Consider the following 25,671-nt stretch of genomic DNA (forward strand, 5'->3'; position numbering starts at 1 on the left):
CAGCTATATAAGAAAAACAACGCGTCACGTAACACAAGAAGGTGGTCTTTGGTACTGTTTTACAGTATTAAGAATACTGCATCGTTAAATTGTTTATTCATATTATAAATACCACTGCAAGGCTTCAAATCAAGCTGTAAATGAAATTGATCTTATAGAAAAAAATCAGCTTGGAGCTAATAAAGTTAAAATTGAGCAACGTTCTCTCATTGAACGCCTTTAGATTGATTAAAAATCCTAAAATCATTTATACACACCATCCAAAGCATCCAATAGACCGCATATTGCGGGATGACATTTGTCATCCGCTCGGGGAACCGTGTTGGAAATTATCAAGTGACTAACGGAGTGTTAAGGACAATTCTACAATCGCCACAGTATTTACTTCTTTTCCCCGCAAAGTTGAACAGTTTTTGTCGGTATAGTGCTATCATATCACTGGGCTCTTTGGTCAGGATACCAAGAGGTGAGTGTCACACGAGAAAAACCTAGCAGTAGTAGAGTCAATGGTGTTTTAATTTTTGTCCTAAATCTGTACTATTTTTGTAAAGTACCCTGAGTTTAAACCAATAACTCATGCTCCACAACACTGGTTTTCTCTGCTGCATTGTTGATTCAGGTATGAACTATAGCAGCCATTACGGAAACTATGAAGGCATTTCTATTCTGGTTAACGAAATGGTGCAGTAATGACAAATGAGACTTTATTTGTGGCATAGCTATTAGACTTCAGTCGAAGTTTCTCTACTTGGCTTCTAAACATACATTAAATATTCCTTAAAGAAGACCTCTTAGAAACAGAACATGCAATAGAAAAATACAGTCAGTGTTCTCTTTTCAGCTGCCTACAGAATTCAGTACATGTTTTTTAGTAACTTCTGTATGGTTCAATTGTACACAAGAGATTGGGCTCGAATTCGAGTACTGCTATGTGGAATTGATGTACCTAGAGTTTCTTCCAAACACATTTTTACTTCTTATGAGACTGGTGGAAGTTTCATAATTACGTTACACAGGCCAGGTACAATATTAGCTTCTGGGCATTTTGAAATGGAGTGTAGTATCAAGAAGTGATGCTGCAATGCAGACTTACCAGCATGTGGAGTCATGGCGGAGCAGAGCAGCAGCGCGCATGCGCAGCGCAGCGCCATGGCGGACCTCAGCCCGCGCATGTGCACTGAGCCATAGCGCCGGGACCCTGCGGAAAAGTTCTGTTGTTAAGAGTTGGTTTAGACGGAGCACATGTAGCGTATGATACGGGCAGTGCGTTATCAGGAATCTTGCATATCACTGCCCTGTTTCTCTCGGAGAAATTAAGGCGATAAGGAAATATGCGCAAAAAATTGATTATGCACAGTGAAATGTTTAAATGTGAGGCATCAATTTTAAACTTTTACTTTCTCTCAGTACGAACAGAAGAACACATGGAAAAATGAAAATGACAGATAATATCACAGTAAGAGAAAAAACCAGAATACTGTCGAAGTATAAAATTATTCATTTTAATTCAGGTTAGTGATGATCTTGTCGAGTTAATGCCGTTTTTCCTAATCTCTCTTATGTTTCTGGCACTAATTGTATATCCATCAAGTGTGTACTTTTACACGACATTTGCTTAACCTGTTTCGAAGCATACCTGTAAAATTTTGAAGGATATTGTCATGTTTTATCATTTCTGATGCATGCATGGGTTCGTTATCATCCGATAACTGTTGCAGATTAGGTTTCCAGCCTCCACAGCTACACACAATGTAGATCAGGCTTACTAAATTGGTGTGTTTATATGATAAACATTATTTCCTGTTTCCGAAACCGGGTAAAATGAGAAGCCGTTGCCGTTCGACTGCAAAATGAAGGCATCATAAGAACGAAAGAGTCCATAACACAATAAAAGTGTAATAACACAGTTGAGATGTTTGGTATAATAATTAGTGACAGTTCATCTCTGTTGTTCAACATGATCACGAGGGGCGTGCCACAAGTAATGCAACATATTCATTATCTGAAAGCAGGTTGGTTTTATTTAGAATTTCAGTACACCGTGTTATTCCCCCAATCTTCTGCCTCCAAAACCCTACTTTTCCTAATAATCTTTGTGAGGGCGTTACGCCACTTAACTGTGAGGACATGTATGCCCACGTGGTACCACTCTACAAGTGCACCAGGAACCAGCCGATCATCCACATACTTCTTCCCACAGAGTGCGTTCTCCGCTGGGACAAACGGATGGAAGTCGGAGTATCCTTCGCTGCTCTTTATGGTTCTCTATTAGGAGACGAGGAACGAAGCGGGCACACAGCTTTGAGTGCCCTATTGGTGAACAAGCGCGTCAGCACTACCGGCAGAGATGTACAGTTGTGCAGCGAGGTGTTTCATTATGATCCGTCGATCAGCTCGAATGAGAGTGTTCACACTTTCCAGCATTGCGGCAGGCACAGCGGCTGGCCGGCACGTGGAAGATGGGACAGGTTTGCGCAATCTTGTTGCGATGATGACAGACGTCTCACCAAACGAATCACAGTGCTGAACCGTGGCGGTTTCCGTCAGGGCGCGCGCTTGATCCTACAGGAGTCACTTGGGCGAGCGTTCAATCGACTCTGGCCATGGTCGTATAGTTTTGCAGGTGTACGTGTTACCTCTCAGTCGCTCAGTGGCAGCCGTACTGTGTGGATCGCGTGCGGAGTTGCGGGAGTACATACAGCACTGCATCGAGCCACAGGGGCCTGCTTACGGGTTACGTCTAGAGGGTGCGTAAAGGTTTAAAATTTTGGCATATCGAGGACGCAGGAGTGACCAACTGCGTTCTTGTTAAAATACAGTTCGGCACTAAGGGAGACCATCTGAGAAAAATGCAGCATGAGTAAGCCTTGAGATCGGAATTGTTGTGTCTTTTCGCCGCTTTGGAATGTCGTTCGCTAGTGGTGGCTTGGGGCTGCAGCGATCTACCACTGTCGTCGAAAGGCGCGTCTTGTTGTTGCCGCGGGCTGCGTCACCAGCCGTTTCGAGCATCCCAGATGCCGCAGGCCAGGCTCTGCTCCCACAAAAGATAGGCAAATTGTGGGCCAGGACCTGGAAGCCGGCCAGACCTCTGCGTGCACCAGCACATTAGGCCTAGCAGTGCAACCGGGTAACCCAACGGTGACAACGATGGTTGTGAGTGGCTCTTCCCCATTTCCATCCATACATTTCTACAAATACCATAACTCTGTAATCCACAAAACTCCAACATCATCATACACCGTCAGTACTTACTATACCACTCCTTCTCCCCTTGTCCTAAGTCCGCTCCTGCTTGCCAATGCCATGAACAACCTCCCAAGTTACATAGCATCCCTGAGTAAAGGCAAGCAGACGACCTGTCAGCCGATCGAAACCCTCCACAAACCCACCAGCTTGACCCAACCCTCCACCCGATCCAAATACCTAAATTGCCTCCACCCCCCCCCCCCCCCCCAGACTCACACAAGTCCATCCAAACAGCAGCGTGCAAAGAAGCAGTTGACACACAAAGAGCCAGAAGAGGTCCACCACCCCTATCCCAACAACCCCATCACCCTCTGAGGAGACTGGGCCCCCGACAGCACCAGTTGTCGCCCTGGGAGGGGACCAGGAAACCATCGATCTGGAGGTGAACTGCATAACCGGGCAATATTTGGATGGTTTTGTGTTGGCGAGGAAAACCTTTTGCCAGCCGAAGCCTCCAGCGGCCCTGGGAGTAGAACCCAACCTGGAAAGGTATCAGGCGATGGCTGATAACCCAGAAGAAACACAAAATAACAGAACTGCAACAGAAAAACAGAAACATGTCACCCACCATCGCCCTCTGATTGTTGCGGAGTTTAGCAGATGGGCAAAGTCGAAAGCAAGTGGCCTTTTTTCCAGATCACACTGCCGAATATCCCCAGAACAGAAGGGAGATAAAAATGGTCCCAGCTGTGCCTGTCACCACCAAGCCACTGCGCCACTCTAAAAAAGGGTGCAGTGCTTCAGGTGTCAGGGACTGAACCATATTGCCAAACACTGCACCATGGGAGTAAGATGCAGGAACTGCGACGAGGCCCAAGACACGAGGTTCTGTAGACTCAAACCCACGGGTCCACAAATGAGGTGTGTGCTGTGTGGCAAGAACCACACTGTGGGTTACCAAGGTTGTGAGGTCCATAATACACAGCAGACAATAGGCCGTCCCATCACCTCTTGACCCACAACGAAACCAAGGACATTAACACATGCAGACAAGACGGTTTAAACCAAGACATGACACTCCGAGGGCAACATACGCTGAAGTGGTTTCCCCACGAAGAAGCCACGAAAGCGTAGCTCTGTTACCACGACATCAACCACAAGCACTAAAACAACACCGTATAAGACAAAACAACAACAACCAGAGAGAAACCTCTAGGGAATCCATAACACAAGCTGCAAAAGAGATTGCAAACCTCTCCCCAGCAGTTCCACAATCTCCTCCCCCCCCCCCCCCCCAATCGGATCAACTGTTAGGCATGATAGTCCAGACCATGAACCTTGTCATGGAGATGATGAAGGAATTCAGGGAGGCCCAGAGGCAAAATACGCAAGTCCTCACTGCCCTTCAGGCAGCAGTCCAGCAGTCGCTCCCCTCTGTGACTTCACCAGTAGTAGCAAAATCCCATCATGGGTAGATGACCAAATATCCCAGGTCTGAGAATGGGGCCTTTGACGCAGACAGCATTGTTCATCAAGCGGTCGAATTCAAAGAATTCATAACGAAATTCTCAATTGACATGCATGCTGGCGGAAACCCACCTCAAGCTGGGAATCAAAATGACAGTTCCCAGTTACAATGGTTACTGTGTATAAAGGCCAACACAAGGTGGAGGAGTTATCATATAAGTAAAAAGAGGGATACCCCACCACCAAATATGCATACCAGCTACCAACAAAATCGAAGCAGTGACAATAGAACTAACCACTGCCACCGGACACCTAACAGTAGTTGCTATCTACCGACGCCCAAATGACGAGTTCGATGAAGGAGATATAGCAGCTTTAAGCCAAATTGAGGGCAAACTCCTAATCGGAGGTGACCTTCAGTGCCAAGCACCCAGACTAACTCTAGATTAACTCCAGAGCAGGCGCCAAACTGCAACAAAAAGTACACAACCACCACTATGAAACATGGGGTCCAGTTGCGCCCCCTCACTCTCCTAAAAATGGAGGTAGGCCCGGAGTATTAGACATAGCCCTAACTCGGAGGAAGAATGTCCGCCGACCACAACACTGTCGTCTTCGAGGTCGATGTGGGAGTCATCAAAAATGGTACAAATGGTTCTGAGCACTATCGGACTTAACTTCTGAGGTCATCAGTCCCCTAGAACTTAGAACTACTTAAACCTAACGAACTTAAGGAGATCACACACATCCATGCCTGAGGCAGGATTCGAACCTGCGACCGTAGCGGTCTCGCTGTTCCAGACTGCAGCGCCTAGAACCGCTAGGCCACCCCGTCCGGTTGCGAGTCATCACACAAATGCGCAGGTTTGGGATCATTACCGAGAAACTGTCACCTCGGACATCACTCGCTCTCCACCACCTACTGCCGAAACAGTAGAACATGCGCTACAAGACCTAACAGGAACCATCCTTCAGGCAGCCGAAGGGGCTACCCTCCCCCCCCCCCCAACACACACACACACATACACAAAGGGACGGTCTGCCCTCACCATTACAGCTCCTGGAACATTTACGAGCTCAAATTCGGCATGAAAATAGAGTAGAAAAGCAGTAGTTCACAAGAGATCAGGCCACCAGGAGGCTGCTCAATCGTCTATAGGGAGAGCTGAACGCAGCGCTCAATGACCACAGAGACCAGCAATGACAAAACAGCCTCTCAGCCCTCAAAATAGACGATCACACCTTTGGCAAGCTACCAGACAGTTCATTAAAAGATTCGCTAGAATGACACCCCTGCACGGCGAGCTGGTGATGGTCTATAGCCATGCTGATAAGGACAACGCCCTCGCCGATACCTTCGAGAAGCAATTCCAGGCCGAAGAACCCCAAGACGATGAGCATGAAGAGGTTGTTCACTGTCAACTGCCTGTCTTCCTCAATGCTGAGGAAGACGCAGAAGATCTCCCACTTTTCACCCCCGAAGACGTGGCAAAAGTAATTAGGTTCCTTCCAACAGAAAAGGTGCCAGTACACGACGCCAGTACACGACACTGTCATCAATCAGTTAGTTAAAACCCTCCTGCCCGCGGTGATCACACACTACATGAACGTCTTCAACGAGATTACTCGATCCGACGAGTTCCCAGCTTGCTCGAAACATGCGGAAGTGGTCGCGATCCACAAATCAAGGATTGACCCTCTATTCCCGCAGCGCTACAGGCCGATTAGCCTCTTGCCGAATCTCAGTAAGATCTATGAGCGCCTCCTGCTAATACCCATACAGGAGCATATTACCAGAGAGCAACTTCTGCGTGATTTCCAATTAGTATTTCGGCACAACTACTCTTCCCCACAACAGATCACGAGAGTGGTTGAAGCAGCCACAGAGGGCTTCAACCACATAGGCTACTGCGGAATAGTGCTAATAGCCGTAGCCAAAGCCTTCGACTCAGTATGGCATAGAGGGCTACTCTACAAGTTATACACACAAGGGTCCCCCTGGGAGCATAGTTAAATTAAAAGGTATCTCATGGGTAGAACTTTTTCTGTTAATTTAGACTCAGCCACCTTCGTGCTGGGGTGCCGCAGGGATAGGTTCTGTGGCCCATATCGTACAGCTTGTTCACTGCGGACACACCAACGGCCCCCTGGTGCACACTGCACAACATGCAGACGACACAGCCTTCTACACACGTAATGCAAACAAGGACCTGGTCTTCAGTAGGCTACAAAGGGCTTTAGATGACACAGAAACTTGGGCCCATCGCTGGTGCATCTCCATCAACTCTGAGAACACGCAGGCTATGCTGATCACATGGCTCGGAAGGTGCGGATTTCCTCAACGCCCCTCCCCCTCTACACCCTTCCACCTTCACTTGAATGTAACCCAACCCCACTGGCGCTGAACCGCCAAGTATCTTAGCCTAACCTTGGACTCTCGTATTACGAGGAAACCCCACATAGACGAGGTCCTCACGAAGGTCTGTGCCAGATGCCCATCCTATACCCAGTCTTCAACACAACCAGCTCCCTCCACTGCTTTGTGGGAATGAATGTATATCAGGCCCTTATACAACCAGTAATGCAGTATTCATGCCCTGTCTGGGGATACGCAGCGAAGCAGCAGAGGCTGCAGAACCGCACTCTCAGGAGGGCACTGCATCTACCCTGGAATTCCCCACCGTCGATCTGCATGCCGCAGCTGAAATCCCATTCATGAAAGAGCGTTTCGAAGAACTAAATGGTTCAAATGGCTCTAGGCATTATGGAACTTAACATCTGAGGTCATCAGTCCCCTAGAACTCAGGACCACTTAAATCTAACTAACCAAAGGGCAACACACACATCCATGCCCGAGGCAGGATTCGAACCTGCGACCGTAGCGGTCGCGTGGTTCCAGACTGAAGCGCCTAGAACCGCTTGGCCACACCAGCCGGCTTCCAAGAACTGCTAAGGGCCTTCTAAGAGAGCTCTTCCAGATCAGGAAATGACTTCATAAGATCTCTAGGTCGGTATGACATCTACTGCGACAAGCGCAAACGAACAATGACGATCTTTGACGACTAAGCCGTAGGGAAAATCCCTATATCCAATCTCTAATCCTGTTCCCTCCCCCATAACATCAATCATCTCGCCAATCTCAGGCAAGTACCAGACAAACACAGAACATTCATCATATTACGCAGACGCCCAAAAGTCACAGAAATAACCACACAGAGTAAAAGTCAAAAAGCTAAATACTCCTCAACACATTTCCCCAACGAGGGGAAAATAGCAGATGAGAGTGAGAGAGAGTGTTATCTCTGGGGCTGTGTGTTGTGGCGAGGAGTGTGTCGGACGCGGAGCTGGCCGGGTGTACCAGAGTACTTGGCTTCCTGGAAATTGCAGCGAGCTAACACTATTGATCGTTGGGCTTTGGGCACCGTGTTTTCCTGCAGCGTTGACCGTTGCTACCGGCGAATTTAGTGGGCATGAGCGGCTCTCGTCACACGAAACCTGATTACGACGTGCATCAGTGAATTGTGGTGTGCTAAATACGCCGCTATGGGTTGAACAACTTGTTAGCAACCACGAGCAACATGGCAGCAACAATCGGTGCCTACCTGGAGTCGTTAAGCTATTAGATCCCTTGGTATTTGTTTCAGATTATCCATGAAGACTGTTTAGGAGGTACTGTACTTAATGGTTGTTGATTTTTCCAGGTGTGGGCAGGACCAGGAATGAAGTTTCCTTATGACTCGGTTACCGCTTTGGGGGTGTGTGTCTGAATCTGGAGGTTTCTGTATGCGCCAAGCTAATATTTTGCAATGTTAATCTTGTACTTGAAACCATGGTTTGTTATTATTGAGTATTTGATACTACCGAATCTAATTTATATTTGCTGTAGACCCTTGGACCTTCCTATTGTAGTTATTGGATTTGGCCTCTAACTGAAGTTGTGTGCGCTCAACCTAAAGGCATGCGCGTGTGGATCAAGTGCGTGTACGTGCTCGTATTTGCACACTCTCTTACTTTGTGTTGAGGAGTCCTTTGAGCACTAGTTTTAGGGTTTAATCGGTCATCTGCCATATGGTGTGTACCATAGTTAAAGCGTCTATTGGCCCCTAAGAGGCCCTAGTTTAGATAAAACTTGATTTTTGAATCTTGCTGAAATTATTATGTAATTACTCTTTCACATTACCTTGTACATTGCTTTTTGTTATTGCTGGGCAGGTTAACTTGCAGTGCTATGAGCAGACCGCTAATATGCTGAAGTTTTAGTAGTTGAATTATCAATTGCCCATTTAAGTAATACTAAGTGTGTTAATGTTATCAAACTTGTTTTGCTGTTTGTTGTCTGGTATATGTTGACAGCCTTTCATGGGCGGCGTTTGACACGTTGCTGCTGGTTCCGTCCAGGAAAGCGTTTTCCCTCAGCTTCGGTGACTTTCCCGTTATCACACGTGGCTAAGCGTTGCAGGTCACTCACGACTCCGTTGATCTACCGTTCCAGCCTCAAGTTGAGTAGTTTGTTGTTATTCATTTCGTATCGTGATTCACATCAAATGGATCTAAGCACTATGGGACTTAACAAAAAAATGGCTCTGAGCACTAAGGGACTTAACATTGATGGTCATCAGTCCCCTAGAACTTAGAACTACTTAAACCTAACTAACCTAAGGACATCACACACAACCATGCCCAAGGTAGGATTAGAACCTGCCACCGTAGCAGCTGCATGGTTCCGGACTGAAGCGCCTAGAACCGCTCGACCACCGGATTAGGAAGTAAGTCACTCAGTATTTCCGTAATTTTGAGGCCTATGTGGGCCTGTGACGAAAGTATTTGGGCAAACTGAGCACTGAGTTTCTTGTTTTCTTTAAAAAAATTAAGGGTTTAACTGTCATTATCATTTTCCAGAATGAGATTTTCACTCTGCAGCGGAGTGTGCGCTGATATGAAACTTCCTGGCAGATTAAAACAGTGTGCCCGACCGAGACTCGAACTCGGGACCGAGTTCGAGTCTCGGTCGAGCACACAGTTTTAATCTGCCAGGAAGTTTCATTATCATTTTAATTGTGTATTACGGCCCCGGTAGTTTATTTAAGTACTTAACGTGATTTATGTGGAATAGGCTTCTCGTCAATCAGTAAAATACTACTACTGCTCCGGTTTTACATGTGCGTAGCCTTTAAGCAATTTTCCCGTATCTTGTCTATATGAGAGCAGAATAACCAGAGGAGATGTAGGCATTTTAATGCTTTTTTAATTTAATGTTTGTTGCACTTATATTTCAGCTCCGTTGGGGATCAACCCACAGCTGTGATCTAGTTACGGGGACAGAGTAACGGCGCAGAATTATATGATTAACAGTTTGTAGTCGGGCTACCACTGTGTTGCATGAATGACATTTTGAGAACTATTTCTAATTTTATGTGTAATGCAAATGTCCTCATAAATGGTGAATTTAATTTAAAAATATTTACTATTTTTATGTATTTCTCAAGAATCTTGATAACTGTCAGCTGCCTCATGATTCATTTGTTATTAAATGATAATATCAGATTGGGAATGACAAATGACGAATCAAGTTGGGCCACCGTTCCAATTGTTTTTCATTCAAAATCAAATGGTTCAAATGGCTCTGAGCACTATGGGACTCAACTGCTGTGGTCATAAGTCCCCTAGAACTTAGAACTACTTAAACCTAACTAACCTAAGGACATCAAACACATCCATGCCCGAGGCAGGATTCGAACCTGCGACCGTAGCAGTTGCACGAATCCGGACTGCGCGCCTAGAACCGCGAGACCACCGCGGCTGGCGTTTTTCATTCAGACCTTTGTCCTATGTCTCAAGTGCTTTAGTCCACTATCATATCTCCGTAGACATTTTGCAAGCGTCTTTCAATGTCTGCGATGTTCTGGTTGTATTTCAAAAGAAACGCAGTAAGAGCTCTCCTCTTGGAACGCATCGCCGTTACCGATGCCATTTTGAAAGCTAAGTTTGGAGCCGCCACCTACAGAAAATTTCATGAAACTTCAGAGGCTGAAGCGGGATTATACTACGATACACCGATACAAATTTCACAATTTTTCTACCGAATCTGACCGACAAAAGAAGAGTTACATTATTTATTGAACGCCCCTCGTATTTCCTCTCTGCCTGACGAGGCAAAACAAGTAGTCCTTGCATATTGAGGTAGCAAGTTGAGACCAACAGTTTGATACGGGAAACTTGTGGGCTATCATGTCGGGAAACGACCTCAAATTGACCTACTAGAACTACGTAAGCTAAAGTGCATGCGAAACGAGCGAGTTTTTCATCATTCTCGCGCTCTTTTCGCACAAAGCATTAATTCTAGAGAAGAAAGAATTCAACATTTTTTGTAGGAAATTTAATGTAGTTAAATTTTGTACTGCGGCACGTTTCGCTGGAGGGCGCGGTTTTCGAGTTACTCTAGAAAAACGTACAAGAGTTATATTAAATGTGTTCTATCCCGGAAATCATTCGAAATAGGGCATACGTTCATTTGAAGTTTTTTGTTCAAATCACTAATACTATCACCCCTCAAAGTGTGCACCTTTCCTCCTGACTCGCCCTGTATGTATCGCCTGTGTGGGAGAACATTCTCGAACCGAGTGTCAACACAATGACCCTACAATCGTCCATAAGACAATCGCAGATGTGTTGGAAGCCTTGCAAGTTGCTCCCATCTTTCATTGGGATATTGCTGGTAATGTAGACACGAATAGACGGTAAAACAAAATTTGTGATAAACGTTCAGTAGAGATAGGTTTGACGATTGTTCTGATGAGAGAAGTTTTTGATCTTGGAGAGCTGATTGTGTAATGGATTTACCTAGAAATAGGTCCGCCGCAAAAACACATTGGGATTAGGTTGTAAAAACCAAATGCATGAACTTTATTGCTCATTTTACTTTTCTGAGAGCTTCAGCTATGAAGGAAGTGAATTCTCACTGCAGGCACATTGATGCCTGAATTTGGTGTCGTAACTCACAGCGACGTACGCTCTGCAACTGTTATAGGCCGTCACAGTAGTTACAAACACGTAACACCAAAGCAGAAATCGCCAAATACACCAACCCGATGAGTGCTGCACAGTGCTGAGGTGTGTGATAAAGCCTGAGGAAAGACACATCTGTTCGTCCATCTGCTTCCCATAAACAATTGCTGAAAATCGTAACTGACCGACAGTGCCATCATTTTGATTTGAAGTAATTGCGAGACAATCAGTGGCTGCGTGGTTTAATAGCAGTGCAGGTTTGAACCAAGACAAATACCATTTGAACTTTTATCGAACAAAGGACAAGAGTAGCTTCTGCTAACACGCGAAATGTCCTGTACATTGCATTCACTCTGTAGGAGAACCTCTATCTCGATTATATTTAGTTAATCTCGTGAACTCTGTTCGTCGGCTACATATTTGCAAGAATCTTTACTAACACGATGCAATGGCCAAATCAAAGAAAAATATCTCTATTTCCAGCACACCCTTGGAACAAGAAAATCACTCCAATAAATTTTGCAGTCTACATTATTTCTGCAAGATATATATTATCTGCTAAATGCTGGTGGAGGAAAGGACATCGAGAACAGGATATTTGCTGCGATGTAAATTCACGAGTGAAGTGTGCGCTCATGTTGATACTAGATAGAATTATAGGAAAAGCTGTTATGGACGCTATGATAATAGTAAAATAGCCTCAGGTATTTTTGTGGCCACTCTTTTCAATTACGCGTTTCGAAAATATATTGGGATTAATTTAATCTGATGATATTTTCTGAACGCGTCATTAAAGAGGGTGGTCACAAAACAACCTGCCGTTATTTTAATATTATCATAGCGTCCATAATAGCTATTCCTACACTTCTATCTCTGTTATCTGCTGCTTATGTTGCTTTTAGATCTCTCGCACATCGGATATTCCTGGATTATGAACTGAAACTATGCACCAAACTGGTCGTGTGTTGAACAGTTGTAGCTACTTCCCTGTTTACTGTAGTTACCAAAACTCGGTGACACATCCTAACAACGAAGAACAGAAGTTAACATACGAGTACACAGTGAACATCAATTGGGATGACTTGTTATCAAACACAACTCCCATTAAGAAGGCGAATAGAAGGCCGCATAGTGCTCCTCTGAAGCTCTGTAAGGATCAGATCAAAAAAACGTAAAGAGTCTAAATGTTGCCACAGCAGAAGAGCATACTCTCTGGCGCATAATTACTTTAGGTGCTGATTTACATTTTAAGCAGAATCGCTGAAAGAAGGAAAAATGAGGAACGTCAGAGACACGAAGTTCGTCAGGGCCAGCCACCCCCACCGATCTCTGTCTGTGTATGTTAGCATGTTTCATCCCAAGATTGGTTCGCTAAGCCATAAAAGGCATCTCTATACCTCAACTGCCTTGCCATATACGAAAGACTCGTGCAAAAATGGTTCAAATGGGTCTGAGCACTATGGGAATTAACTTCTGAGGTCATCAGTCCCCTAGAACTTAGTACTACTTAAACCTAACTAACCTAAGGACATCACACACATCCATTCCCGAGGCAGGATTCGAACCTTCGAACCTACGACCGTAGCGGTCGCGCGGTTCCAGACTGTAGCGCCTACAACCGCTCGGCCACCCCGGCCGGCAGACTCGTGCAACATAAAATGAAAACTGAGATACGAGTATTAGCTGATGACTATAAAAAAGTCAAATAAAACAACTTTCTTTTTCAGAAATTCAAACACAGTTTTAAGAGTTTATTCTTTTAACTCTCGGGAGGTGGTTGGTTTTCCGGCGATTAATCCGTTAAGTCATTAACTTTATCGCGCTCCGTCTGTGCGCCAAGCACATGTGATCGCGCTACGTCGAATCTTGTAGACAGGCTTATTTTTAATGTGCTTGGCAGTAATGATGCGAAGACACAAACATCGTCAATTTATGTAACATGAATGCCTAGTTGGCAGTAATTTACGTTTATTTCCCTTGTTCGGTCGTCAGTGCTCGCTCAGTGATCAGCTGGAACCGCTGCCAGTACATGTCCTATGCTTGGCTGTGAGTAACATTTTCTTAACTAATGCTGGCCTGTACACTCAATGGTCACTGAAAAAGACGTGGCCGCTCTGCGGGTAAATTGAGGTAACGGTATTATGGCCACGGCGAACGGAAGAGTTCTGACTATCACATGAACAGGATGTTATTAGATATTAGTCAAGACGGCCTTGTCGACTATCGCGCACTGGAGAAATAAATAGATAGGCAGCTTACTTCATCTATCAGTGAACAGGAACGCGGAGAATTTGCTTTCCTCAGTGAACCTGAGGAATAATTATAGACCTGATGAAGAGAATGAACAGTCCAATGAACGCACATAATGGATCGAGTACAAATCGGTAAGAGACGAAAGTAACGAAAAGTAGCTACCCAGGGAAACGTTGTAAGCGTTGGTTTGCTAAGTGGTTAGAGGCTAATACCGGGATGGTTCCTTATGACAAGGTATGTCGGTTTAGTTCTGTATTCTTTCTCTACCCGATCTCCTTCTGCATCTGTAATACCTTACCATCAACAACTCTCCCCTCACCATATGTGAAGAAAACGTCGTCATACATGTGTCCAAAGCACAACGCAGAGTACAATGGTCCCAACTGTCGAGGGAAAGCTCAATGTGTGGAAAACCGACTCTTCGACAGATCGTTCACGGTATAGCTTGGCATTCGCTTATCCACACCATGAGACTGCAAATATATGTCTGATACCGCTTTCCTGTGAATCGAAGAGGTGGTCGTTTCTTCAGACGAAATGTTGAAGTATGGCCCTTGTTACTATTCCCACTGAGTCACACGGGTAGATGATACTCGAACCTAAGGTCGAATGTCGTGCGTTCGTTATTTCGCATACAGAAGTAGAAATATGCTTTCAGCCTGATAGTGCACCGGCCAATCACCCTATAATTGTCTGACGAAAGATGCAGAAATATTATAATGCTTTTTCTCTTTCCACTTCCCCCACAGCCATCCTGACCTAATGAACACGTCTGGGACACCGTAAAGTGAGAAGTACTCTACGTACCACACAGTGGGGCGTGAGACAGTGGGCGCCAAAAAAACACTGGCACTTTCGCAAGTTTCAGAGAAGGTTCGTGTAGTTCTTTCCATTTGTACCACTTTCCTCTGACATATCTCTTGGTTTCATAATGTCTCCTTATAGCCTTGGAAAGCAGTCGATCAGCAATGAACTTCTTTAAAGCTATAACAGCCAGTTCCGTGGTGCAAAACTCTGGAAAACGCTGGGACACGTATTACTGTAACCACCAGCTGCCACCTGCGACATGCGGGTAGCCACAGCTCTAGTCCGCTAGCAACACTGAGGCGTGAGCCAGCACCTACAGATACCTGAGGAGGGCGGTCAAAGTCCGTGCTGCGGAATCCTGATCCCATTGTCTTCTCTGCGGTCGGATAGGCGGCGGGAGGAGGGGGCGGGGGAGCGGTGGTATTGTTCGCCGGGTCTAGCGATAGGGCTCTTACTTCGTATGGCGCCTCATGTGGCAGAACGTAGAGGTGGTATACAGTACAGAGGATGGGCTGTGATAACTGTTTATCGGTTGCAGTGCATCGTTACGAACGGTGTTAATCGAGCAATGTCACCCAGCAGCGTGTCGTGGGGCTTGCGTTTGAAATTTATGCCAGGTAATGTTCAAACCTGACTAATTTACATTTGTTAGTCTGAGTCATTGTGTCTTGTCCTGAGGGTTATCCGTTTTGATTTTACTCTCTCTGGCCTCACTTTGACGGTAATAGAAGTACGTCTGTTATTTTAAGTGGCTTCCTTCGTGCGGAAATCAGTTTGTATTCTCGTTAGTTTCCAGAAGTCTGTTAGTGTAAGGTACGAGCCAACTAGGCATTCATGTTACATAAATTGACGATACTTGTGTCATCGCATCATTACTGCCAAGCACATCTCAACTAGTAATTATTCTTGGCATGCATTTCATAATATATTGTCTACTGAGTGATTATATTTCTTATTTATTCACGTGTATAGCATGTGTGTAACTTTTCTCTCTGCATGTTGTTGTTAGTATGCTCATTGTCGCTAGTGACATTCGTAACTTGTGAGACACACGCACCACCTGTACGGGGCCGACCCAAATGGGAATGTTCACTGGGTGTCCTTGCTACAGAGGAGCTGATTATGAACTGTCAGTGCTCTTGAAACCTATCACTCGTCCTAGCAACGGAGTAGTACTTAAAGCTGTAACTGAACTGTGTGTCTTTATTTTTTTAATTTCAAAACTGGTTTGTTAATTGTAATTCCTTAGTTCAGTTGTAACTTTAATTGCCAAAACTTTTATTTTTTCCTTTAACTTCAACTGAAACTTGGTTCGGACTATATTAAATTAACTGGAATATGTTTCTTAAGAATTGTTGCAAATTTCCTTTGTGGGGACCTCTGGAAAATAAAACGAGGGGTGTTCAATAATTAATGCCAAGTATTTTTTTCTCAGCCGGTTTAGAATGAAAAATGCGAAATTTGATGTGGGACATTGTAGAGTACTCTCCCAGAGCCCCAATTGTTTCGTGAATATCCGATAGGTGGCGGCGCTGTCTGTAGCTTTCAGAATGGTGACTGTAATGGATGTGTGTTCCCAGCAGAGGGCTGTCAATGAATTTCCTTTGGCGGCAAACCAGATAGTCGCAGATATTCATGGACGCTTACAGTATGTATGTGGAGACTGGACATTGACCAAAAGCGCGATGAGTCGTTGGGCGAGGCATCTGAGATCGTCGCAACAAGGTCGCACAGACCTATCTGGTCTACCATGTGCCGGCAGGTCGCATATAGCTGTTTCTTCTGCAATGTTGGAACGCGCTGACACTCTCATTTGAGATGATCCAGGGACAACAATCAAACACTTCGCTGCTCAATTGAACGTTTGTGTTGGTGGTGGTGAAACACTCGTGATGGTGAGACAGTCGTCCACCAATTGGGGTACTCAAAGGTGAATTATTGCTCGATTCCTAGCTCCCTAACAGAGAACCATAAAGAGCAACAGAACACCATCTCCAGAAGACCATAAAGAGCAACGAAAGACCATCCGTGCGGAATTGCTTGTGGGTTAACGATGCTGATCGGGACAATATTTTGTCGAACATTGTCACGAGGGATGAAATATGGGTTCATTATTTCGAACCGGAAACGAAATGGCAATCTGTGGTGTGGCGCTACTCGACCTCTCCCCCAAAGAAAATCTTCAAAGCCACACCCTCAGCTGATAAAGACATGGCGACATTCTTCCGCGAGTATGACGGCCTCATTCTGTTTGATGTCTTCCTTCATGAGACAACCACCAACTCTGAAGTGAATTCTGCTACCCTCAGGAAGCTAAAGAAACGATTTCAGAGTGTTTGTCACCACAAACATGCAAACGAACTTCTCCATTACAACGCAAGTTGTAATAAATCAGTGTTTGTGCCAACGTCATATGCTGAAGATGAAGAGAGACGGAGAAAGTATATGAGGACATAGAACAGATAATACACTACGTGAAGTCAGATGAGAATCTAACAGTCATGGGCGCTGTTATGCGGTTGTAGGGGAGGGAGTAGAAGAATGGGTTACGGAAGAATATGGGCTTGGTACAAGGAATGATGGAGGAAAAAGACAGTTCTGTAACAAATTTCAGGTAGAATAACGGAATACTCTGTTCAAGAATGTGTACTTGGACAAGGCAGGGAGATACGGGAATATCTCAGATTACATCAAAGTCTGTCAGAGATTCCGAAATTAGATACTAAATTATAAGGTGAACCCAGGGGCAAATACAGACTCAGATCACAATGTAGTATTGGTGAAGAGTTAGGCAATCATAGAAAGAAAAACATAAGCACAAAGAAGGTATCTGCGAAGTAACAATGGGTAACACAAGAAATACTTCAGCTTATCGATGTAAGTAGGAAGTTCAAAAATGTTCAGAGAAATTCATGAATACCCAAATACAAGTCGCTGAGGAATGAAATAGGTTGGGAATGGAGAGAATCTAAGATGAAATTGTTGCATAAAAACGGAGAAAAATCGAAAATTAAATGACTGTTGGAAAGACTGGCTAAACATATAGGAATGTCGAAACACCCTTCGGTGAATTTAAAAATAACAGTGGTAAGATTAAGCGTGCAACGGGAATTCCTGTGTTAAATGCAGAGGAGAGAGCAGATAACTGGAAAGAGTACATTGAAGGTTTCTATGAGGGGGAAGATTTATCAGATGTGATAAAAAAGAAAGAGGATCTATTTAGAAGAGATTGGGGATCCAGTATTAGAATCAGAATTTGAGCGAGCTTCAGAAGACTTGGGATCGAATAAGGCAGAATAGATAATAAGATTCCCTCAGAAGTTCGAAAATCATTGCGGGCAGTGACAACAAAACGACTGTATACGTTGGTTGGTAGAATATACGAGTCGCGCGATATACCATCCGACATTTTGGAAACCCATCTTCGACAGAATTCCGAAGACTGCAAGAGCTGACAAGTGCGAGAATTATCGCAGAGTAAGCTTAGCAGTTCATGCAACCTAGTAGCTGAAAAGAATAACATGCAGATAACTGGAAAATACATTTGAGGATGCGTTAGATGACGATTCGTTTGGCTTTAGGAAAGGTACAGGCACCAGAGAGGCAATTATGACGTTGTGGTTGCTAACAGAAGTGAAACTAAAGAAAAACCAGTATATACTATGTGATAAAAAGAATCCGGACACCCCAGAAACATACGTTTTCCGTATTAGATGCATTGTGCTGCCACCTACTGCCAGGTACTCCATATCAGCAACCTCAGTAGTCATTAGACATCGTGAGAGAGCAGAATGCGGCGTTCGGCGGGACTCACGGACTTCGAACGTGGTCAGGTGATTCGGTGTCACATGTGTCATACGTCTGTACGTGAGATTTCCACACTCCTAAACATCCCTAGGTCCACTGCTTTCGATGTGATAGTGAAGTGGAAACGTGAAGGGACACATACAGCACAAAAGCGTACACGCCGACCTCGTCTGTTGACTGACAGGTATCGCTGAGAGTTGAAGAGGTTCGTAATGTGTAATATCCCGACCATCACACAGGAATTCCAAATTGCATCAGGATCCACTGCAAGTACTATCACAGTTAGGCGGAACGTGAGAAAACTAGGATTTCACGGTCGAGCGGATGCATATAATCCACACATCACGCCGGTAAATGTCAAACGACCCCTCAATTGGTGTACGGAGCTAAGCATTTAACATTGAACAGTGGAAAAACGTTGTGTGGAGTGACGTATCACGGTACATAATGTGGCGATCCGATGGCAGGGTGTGTGTATGGCGAATTCCCGGTGGACGTCATCTGCCAGCGTGTGTAGTGTCAACAGTAAAATTCGGAGGCGGTGGTGTTATGATGTGGTCGTGTTTTTCATGGAGGGAGCTTGCACCCCTTGTTGTTTTGCGTGTCACTATCACAGCACAGGCCTACACTGATGTTTGAAGCACCTTCTTGCTTCCCACTGTAGAAGAGCAATTCAGGGATGGCGACTGCATCTTTCAACACGATCGAGCGCCCATTCATAATGCACGGCCTGTGGCGAAGTAATTACACAACAATAACATCCCTGTAATGGACTGGCCTGGACAGAATCCTGATCTGAACACCTTCGGGATGTTTTGTGCCAGGCCTCACCGACCGACATTGATACCTCTCCTCCATGCAGCACTCCGTGGAGAATGGGCTACCATTCACCAAGAAACCTTCCAGCACCTAACTGAACGTATGCCTGCGAGACTGGAAGCTGTCATCGAGGGTAAGGGTGGGTCATCACCATATTGAATTCCCGCATTACCAATGGAGGGTGCCACGAACTTGTAAGTCATTTTCAGCCGGATATCCGGATACTTTTGATCGCATAGTATTCGTTGATAGGATTTGTCGACCTGCAAAAAGCATTCGGCAGTGTTAAATAGATCAACATGTTGAAATCATGATGTAAATAGGGTTAAGCTATAGGGAGAGACATGTAATATATAACATGTACAAGAGGCAAGAGGGAATAATAACAGTGGAAGATAAAGATCTAAATGCTCGCATTAAAAAAGGTGTAAGACAGAGATGTAGCCTTTCGCCCCTACTGTTCAGTCTATACATCCAAGAATCAATGATGGAAATGAAAGAACGGTTCAGGAGTGGAATTAAATTTCACGGTGAAACGATATCAATGATATGATTTGTTGATGACAATGCTATCCTCAGGGAGAGTAAAGTAGAATTACATGTTCTGCTGAATGGAATGGACAATCTAATATATACAGAATATGCATTGACGGTAAATTGAAAGACGACGAAATTAATGAGATGTAGCAGAAATGAGAAAAGCGACAGACTTAACATCGGGCTTGATGGTCACGAAGTAGATGATGTTAATGGACTCTGCTACATTGGTAGCAAAATATCCAGTGACAGACGAAAAAAGAGGACCGGCCAAGAGAAGTCTACTAGTGTCAAAGATAGGCTTTATGTGAAGAATAAATTTTTGACAATGTATCTTTGGAGTACAGCACTGTATGGTAGTGGAAACCAGAAGAGAATGGAAGCATTTGAGATGTGGTGCAAGAGACGACTACTGAAAATTAGGTGGACTGAAGAGGTATGGAATGAGGTGATCCAGTGCGGAATCGGAGAGGAAAGGAATACGTTGAAAACACTGACAAGAAGGAGAACAAGATGATGGGACATCTGTTAAGACATAGGGAATAACTTCCATCGTACTAGAAGGAGCTGCAGAGGGTAAACATTACATTTGCAAATATAATCATATAGCCTCTCAACACTTGAAGTTTCTCTCCGTTTCCTCCCAACGTTCACGGTATTTAAATCTAGCGTATTTGGGAGGCAATGTACGTTAGTATATATTTCTACGCGTATGTCTCGCAGTTACGTTTGAGGCAATAGCTTATATATTTGCAAGGCACTTCTAGTAAATTTGTAACGTAATTAATATTTTGTAATATTTCTTGAAATGTGCAAAGAAGGAGGAATGTTTAATTCGACTGCTTTCCATTACCCTGATTAGTAATTTTTTTTTTCACTTTCATCTTACAAAGTTATTTCAAGACACTACTTATTCCACGTGCAGCTGATAGTCCTAGTCCTTTATTCTCTCTAGCAGAACTATATTTTAACAACACTACGCCTATATAATGATATTAATCGGATAATGTTTCATTATTTTCATTTTCCAATGTTGATAGGTCTTCAAAAACCAGAATCTGAATTTAATTGTTAACAGAGAACAGTAATTTAAGTCTTCACGAAACCAACACTTTATTTTTAAAAGTACATACTACCTTAACCGTGACTCACATAAGTGCGATGAAAATATTAAATTCAAGCGCTGATAACAGAGCAGTTCAAGCTTACTAAAGTAAGTCCAGTGAAAATATTGAATTCAAGCGTAGAAAACAGAACAGTTGAAGCTTGACACGTGCTACAGCCTGAAACGTCAAGTCCCAGCATGTTATTAGATCACGTAATATACAGCGTAATCACCAGGTCATTCAGATTCTAACAACGCAGGTTTTCAACAAATGTAGTAGGAAATTATAAAAGCCTGGAATCATGTATGGAAGTTGCTGCCGGTAGAATCTAGAGAAAGCATTTCTGCGGAGTGTTCGGAGAATGTATACCTCTCTTCTGCATATCATTTCCAATTGTGACATAATGCAGAAATGAGGGAGCAAGTTCTACCCTTGCTTTTGATACATGCAAGATGAGACACATAAATGAGGTTGCAGAAATCATTATCACAGTGCACTGAGAGTCCTGTAATAATCTATTTAACTCTTGATTAATTGCAGTTAATAATGTGACAAAAGCTGTGATAGATCCATTTCATTACTGGGTGAAGATGTGTTTAGCGTCGGGGCTCCTTTGTCCACCTAGTGGCTGATTTAATGTAGCAACAGAAAGGTGTGTATGCCACTACCATAGCAAATACATATCGCCTGGAATTAAATAATTATTAGTTATGTGATGTTTTTCAAGTGATACGTATGGAAGGAAACCATAAACATCACTGACATATACCACGACAACGTTGCAACATGCAGAGAGCGAAATTTATAACTTTGAATAACACTAATGGATTTGCTTAAACTGATAAAGTGAAGTCGTATAGGATGATTTTCTCGGAGACGCCGAGGGACATGTTCAGACGTCGAATTCGAAAGGGGTTTCCTACCCTTAATTCAACTAGCATCTTTCTGTCGCGAGGTATTGAGAATTTGTTTGTTAAGTGTCTCTGATATGTGTAGATAGCTACAATGGGCGTTTGTGTTGTGTCATCTTCTGTTTGCATTGTACGATGATGAGAGAACGGGCAGTGTGAAACGTGGTGCCGGCACATTACCTGTTGTTGTTGTTGTTGTGGTCTTCAGTCTATAAAGGCACATTTGCATGCCGAGCGTGAGTTTCCGCGGAAACGCGAAATACTAATTAAATAAATAATCAGTGACAAATAAATAAAGCCTATGGCACACAACTGCAGCGCTGTGTCGCTGATAAAACAAAAGCACAATTACGTTACTCTTATGTTTGATTAAGAAAGGGAGAGCTCTGGTAGAGGTGGTGCGAGAAGCACGTATTTTATTTTATTGTCTGGCACCCCGCCATATTTCATGTTATAGAAGAATACTGCGAGTTGCAACCACACTAGGCACTCGATTCTGTAAAGAATTTATATTTATAAAAGTAAGTAGGATTATGAACTGTAGGCTTATTCATTGAATATATCTGATTTAACTAACTGTGTAACTTTTTTATGTTTAGTAGACAATCACCTCTGTACGACGTATTGGCATGGCTGGCAAATTATTGTAATATTGAGATTTAGATTATGAGTCCGCACCTACCGCAGCAGTCTTTGGAAACGATTTAATTACGAAGTCCGATTATTCAGTTTTATTTCACGGTCAACTACGAGTAACATTGCCTTTACGAAAAAGCCATTGTCAAGCGTCTGATAACGAATAATCAAACGTCCACGTTCCAGATAAGCGAACTCAATTGCAATCACAATCACCATCATACAGATAGAATAATCAATATCCAAATAACAATATATATATTTGTCATTGATTTATTTTATTTATTTTATATTGGCGACTGCGTGTCGGACTTGTTATTTTGTCATTTGTTACATTGTTCTCTTTGTTTCATGTAAAAAATCAACTTTCTGGACCTGGACATCAATGTATGAGAGATAACAAAATCTGAAGATATTTTCCAATTCTGAAATTTTGCGGGAAGACGCAATGAAACTTCCAGCAAAATAAGGTAAGACGCAGCATCTTTGCATTAGCAGGCTTGACCAGACGTATAATTCACTGTATTAGCTTTTCAGTAAATTCTGTAGTGTTTCTTTTCTGCATAACAGTTTCAGTGATAAATTTCATTCTCAGTACTTTTCCCTAAACAATAACGTATGCAACAATACCAATACACGAGTGTACAATATGGCCGACTTCTGTACGATATCATGTAACATGGCCAGCAGCCATTACCACTAATCTCAAATTCAGTTTATATTTTTAAATTAACAGACAGCCATTGTTGCTACGAGCGATTCATGCTCAACTACATTTTATTTTAAAATCAGTGTCAAAAATTTTCTTGAAACATATATCACGTGTGGCATGGTAATAACTAGAAAACAATACGCAAAAAATTAACAGCAAGGACGTACTATTCAGACGCAATCCGACTCGGACGTGAGACAAGTGTTAGAAAATGACTTTACGACAGCAACCGGTAGTGACGATTCATCAAACATTGACGCAAGTGTTGACGAAAATTTTGACAATAGGCCGTCCACTACAAAAATTTCAAAATCTCAATCAGAGCCCATGTTAATGCATGACGTCACGTCTAATGACGCGGCGGGGGCAGAGACCTTGCAAACGGTAAACATTGCCGACATGTTACAAATGCTAATGAAACAAAACGCAGAAAATATGGCAACCATAAGGAAACAGAACGCCGAAAACATGGCAACCTTAAAGACACAATTAGAGACACAAAATGAACAGTTAAAAACACAAAATGACGAAATCAAATCTGATCTCATAGCAATCAAGATAGGTAATGACACTTTGTGTAAACGTGTGGAACTTATAGACGCCACACTGACCAAACAGATGACTGAACTCAGTACTAAATTTTCCCAGCTTAATACGAGACAAGAAAAGACTACAACTGACGTAGCACTTTTACAGACACAATAAAAAACCTTAATGTCACGTGTGAAGTTCTTACTGAACAAATTCAAACATATCCTTCAGTACATGACAACCTTGAAAAACGAATTACTGACGTACAGAATAAATTTGACAATGTTGAACAACACCTGACTGACATCTTACAATCAGATGCCACAGCTCATTTTCAAAATATTAATAAAGAATTTCATGATTGGGTTGAGAACAAAGACAAACATTTTGATAGATGCTTACGTGAAAATTTACCAACAATTGTGCACGACTCCGTAGCGCAATACATTACTAATAACAAACAGCTGATCAGTGACGCAGTACAATCCGTCACTGCACCCATGAGACAATTCACCGATCAACTACAGTCTGAATGTAACGAAAATATCAGTCAAAATGTACAGTTCAGAAACCAATATACATTCGAGTATGATACACACATTCCGCACACGACAAATACACAAGAACAAAACACACCACTACTACAACACATACCACGATGTGGAAACACAAACACAAGCTATTATCATGGTAAACCACAGCAACATTATCGTAATTACTCGCCAGCTGAACATACCAGTAATTACAGTGGAATAAATCCATATCACAATGCGAAGGAAGATGAAAGCTTAATGAAACACAGGCAATTTCAGATTTTTATCCCAGAAAAACGAACCATTCATCCGGTGATTTTTCTTAAATCTTTTAGTAACGCATCTCCACGCACTTGGAGTGACCGGAAAAAGATTTCATATATTGTCGGTTACATCCAAGGCGATGCAGCTGTCTGGGCATACAGTCAAGCTGACGTATGTACCACGTACAGTGAGTTTGAGCGTGCTTTTCTGAACAAATTCTGGTCGCAATCCGTCCAGGAGCGACTCAGAAGACAAATTTTAGAACCTGAAACTTTTAACAGTAAAAATGGTAACTTACGCAGATATTTTGAAAAATACTTGAACATGGGACATTTTTTAGACGAACCAGTCGCAACGCGTGATATACTCCGAGCGTTGAAGGCCAAATTGCCTTTCAACATTAAGGAAAAACTCCTACATATCCCGGATGACGATTCAGATTATTTTTTAACAGCTTTAGATTCGGTTGACATGTTACTTGAAGATCAGCGCTTCGCGCGGCAAAACAGCAGCCACAATGTTTACACTAGTGGTATGCAAAACATGCAGGCTTGCCAACACAATTCTGGCGCGCCCACAGTTGGATACGGGGTACAACAAAAACAGCAAACTCAAATGCCGTCTCAGTACGGAAATCAAAATCAACACGCGTATTCAAATACAAACAATAGTTACAACAGTAATAACATTTCATGCGGCAATCCATACAAGAGGCACCGCGGTAATAACTACAACGGTAACAACGGATACAAAGGTAATAACAAAAACACAAACAGAAATAGAAATAATAGTAACTACGAGCCAAGACAGCATCAAGGTTGGACTCGTAACGATCAGTACTTTCATTCAAACTCTGCTTTACCACAGCAGCCACCAGGTCAAAATTGGAGCATACCTTACGACCGACAGGTAAGTTATAATGCGCAACAGCAACAACAACCGCAAAAGTTTGGAGATCATAATAGGCAATATCCGAATGTGAATATAATAGAAATGACACCTGATGCACAACCTCAATCTGTGTCAGTACCTAGTACAAATGCTAATCCAACAAACTAGAAACAGTCACTACTTTGCCCCAGGTTGTGGCTGAAGAA

At 43.3% G+C, this 25,671-nt stretch overlaps 1 protein-coding gene across 1 annotated transcript in view; it reads right to left on the reverse strand.

The window, feature by feature from the left end:
• LOC126484127 (uncharacterized) overlaps positions 1-25,671 on the reverse strand; it is a 203,477-nt gene that overhangs the window by 112,466 nt on the left and 65,340 nt on the right. Inside the window, exon 2 of the mRNA XM_050107513.1 lies at positions 1,094-1,198. Within this exon, the coding sequence (XP_049963470.1) occupies positions 1,094-1,172 (79 nt within the window). The 5' untranslated portion in view covers positions 1,173-1,198. The remainder of the gene's footprint in view (positions 1-1,093; positions 1,199-25,671) is intronic.

The sequence above is a fragment of the Schistocerca serialis genome, chromosome 6 (assembly GCF_023864345.2).
Source record: "Schistocerca serialis cubense isolate TAMUIC-IGC-003099 chromosome 6, iqSchSeri2.2, whole genome shotgun sequence".
Classification (NCBI taxonomy): domain Eukaryota; kingdom Metazoa; phylum Arthropoda; class Insecta; order Orthoptera; family Acrididae; genus Schistocerca; species Schistocerca serialis.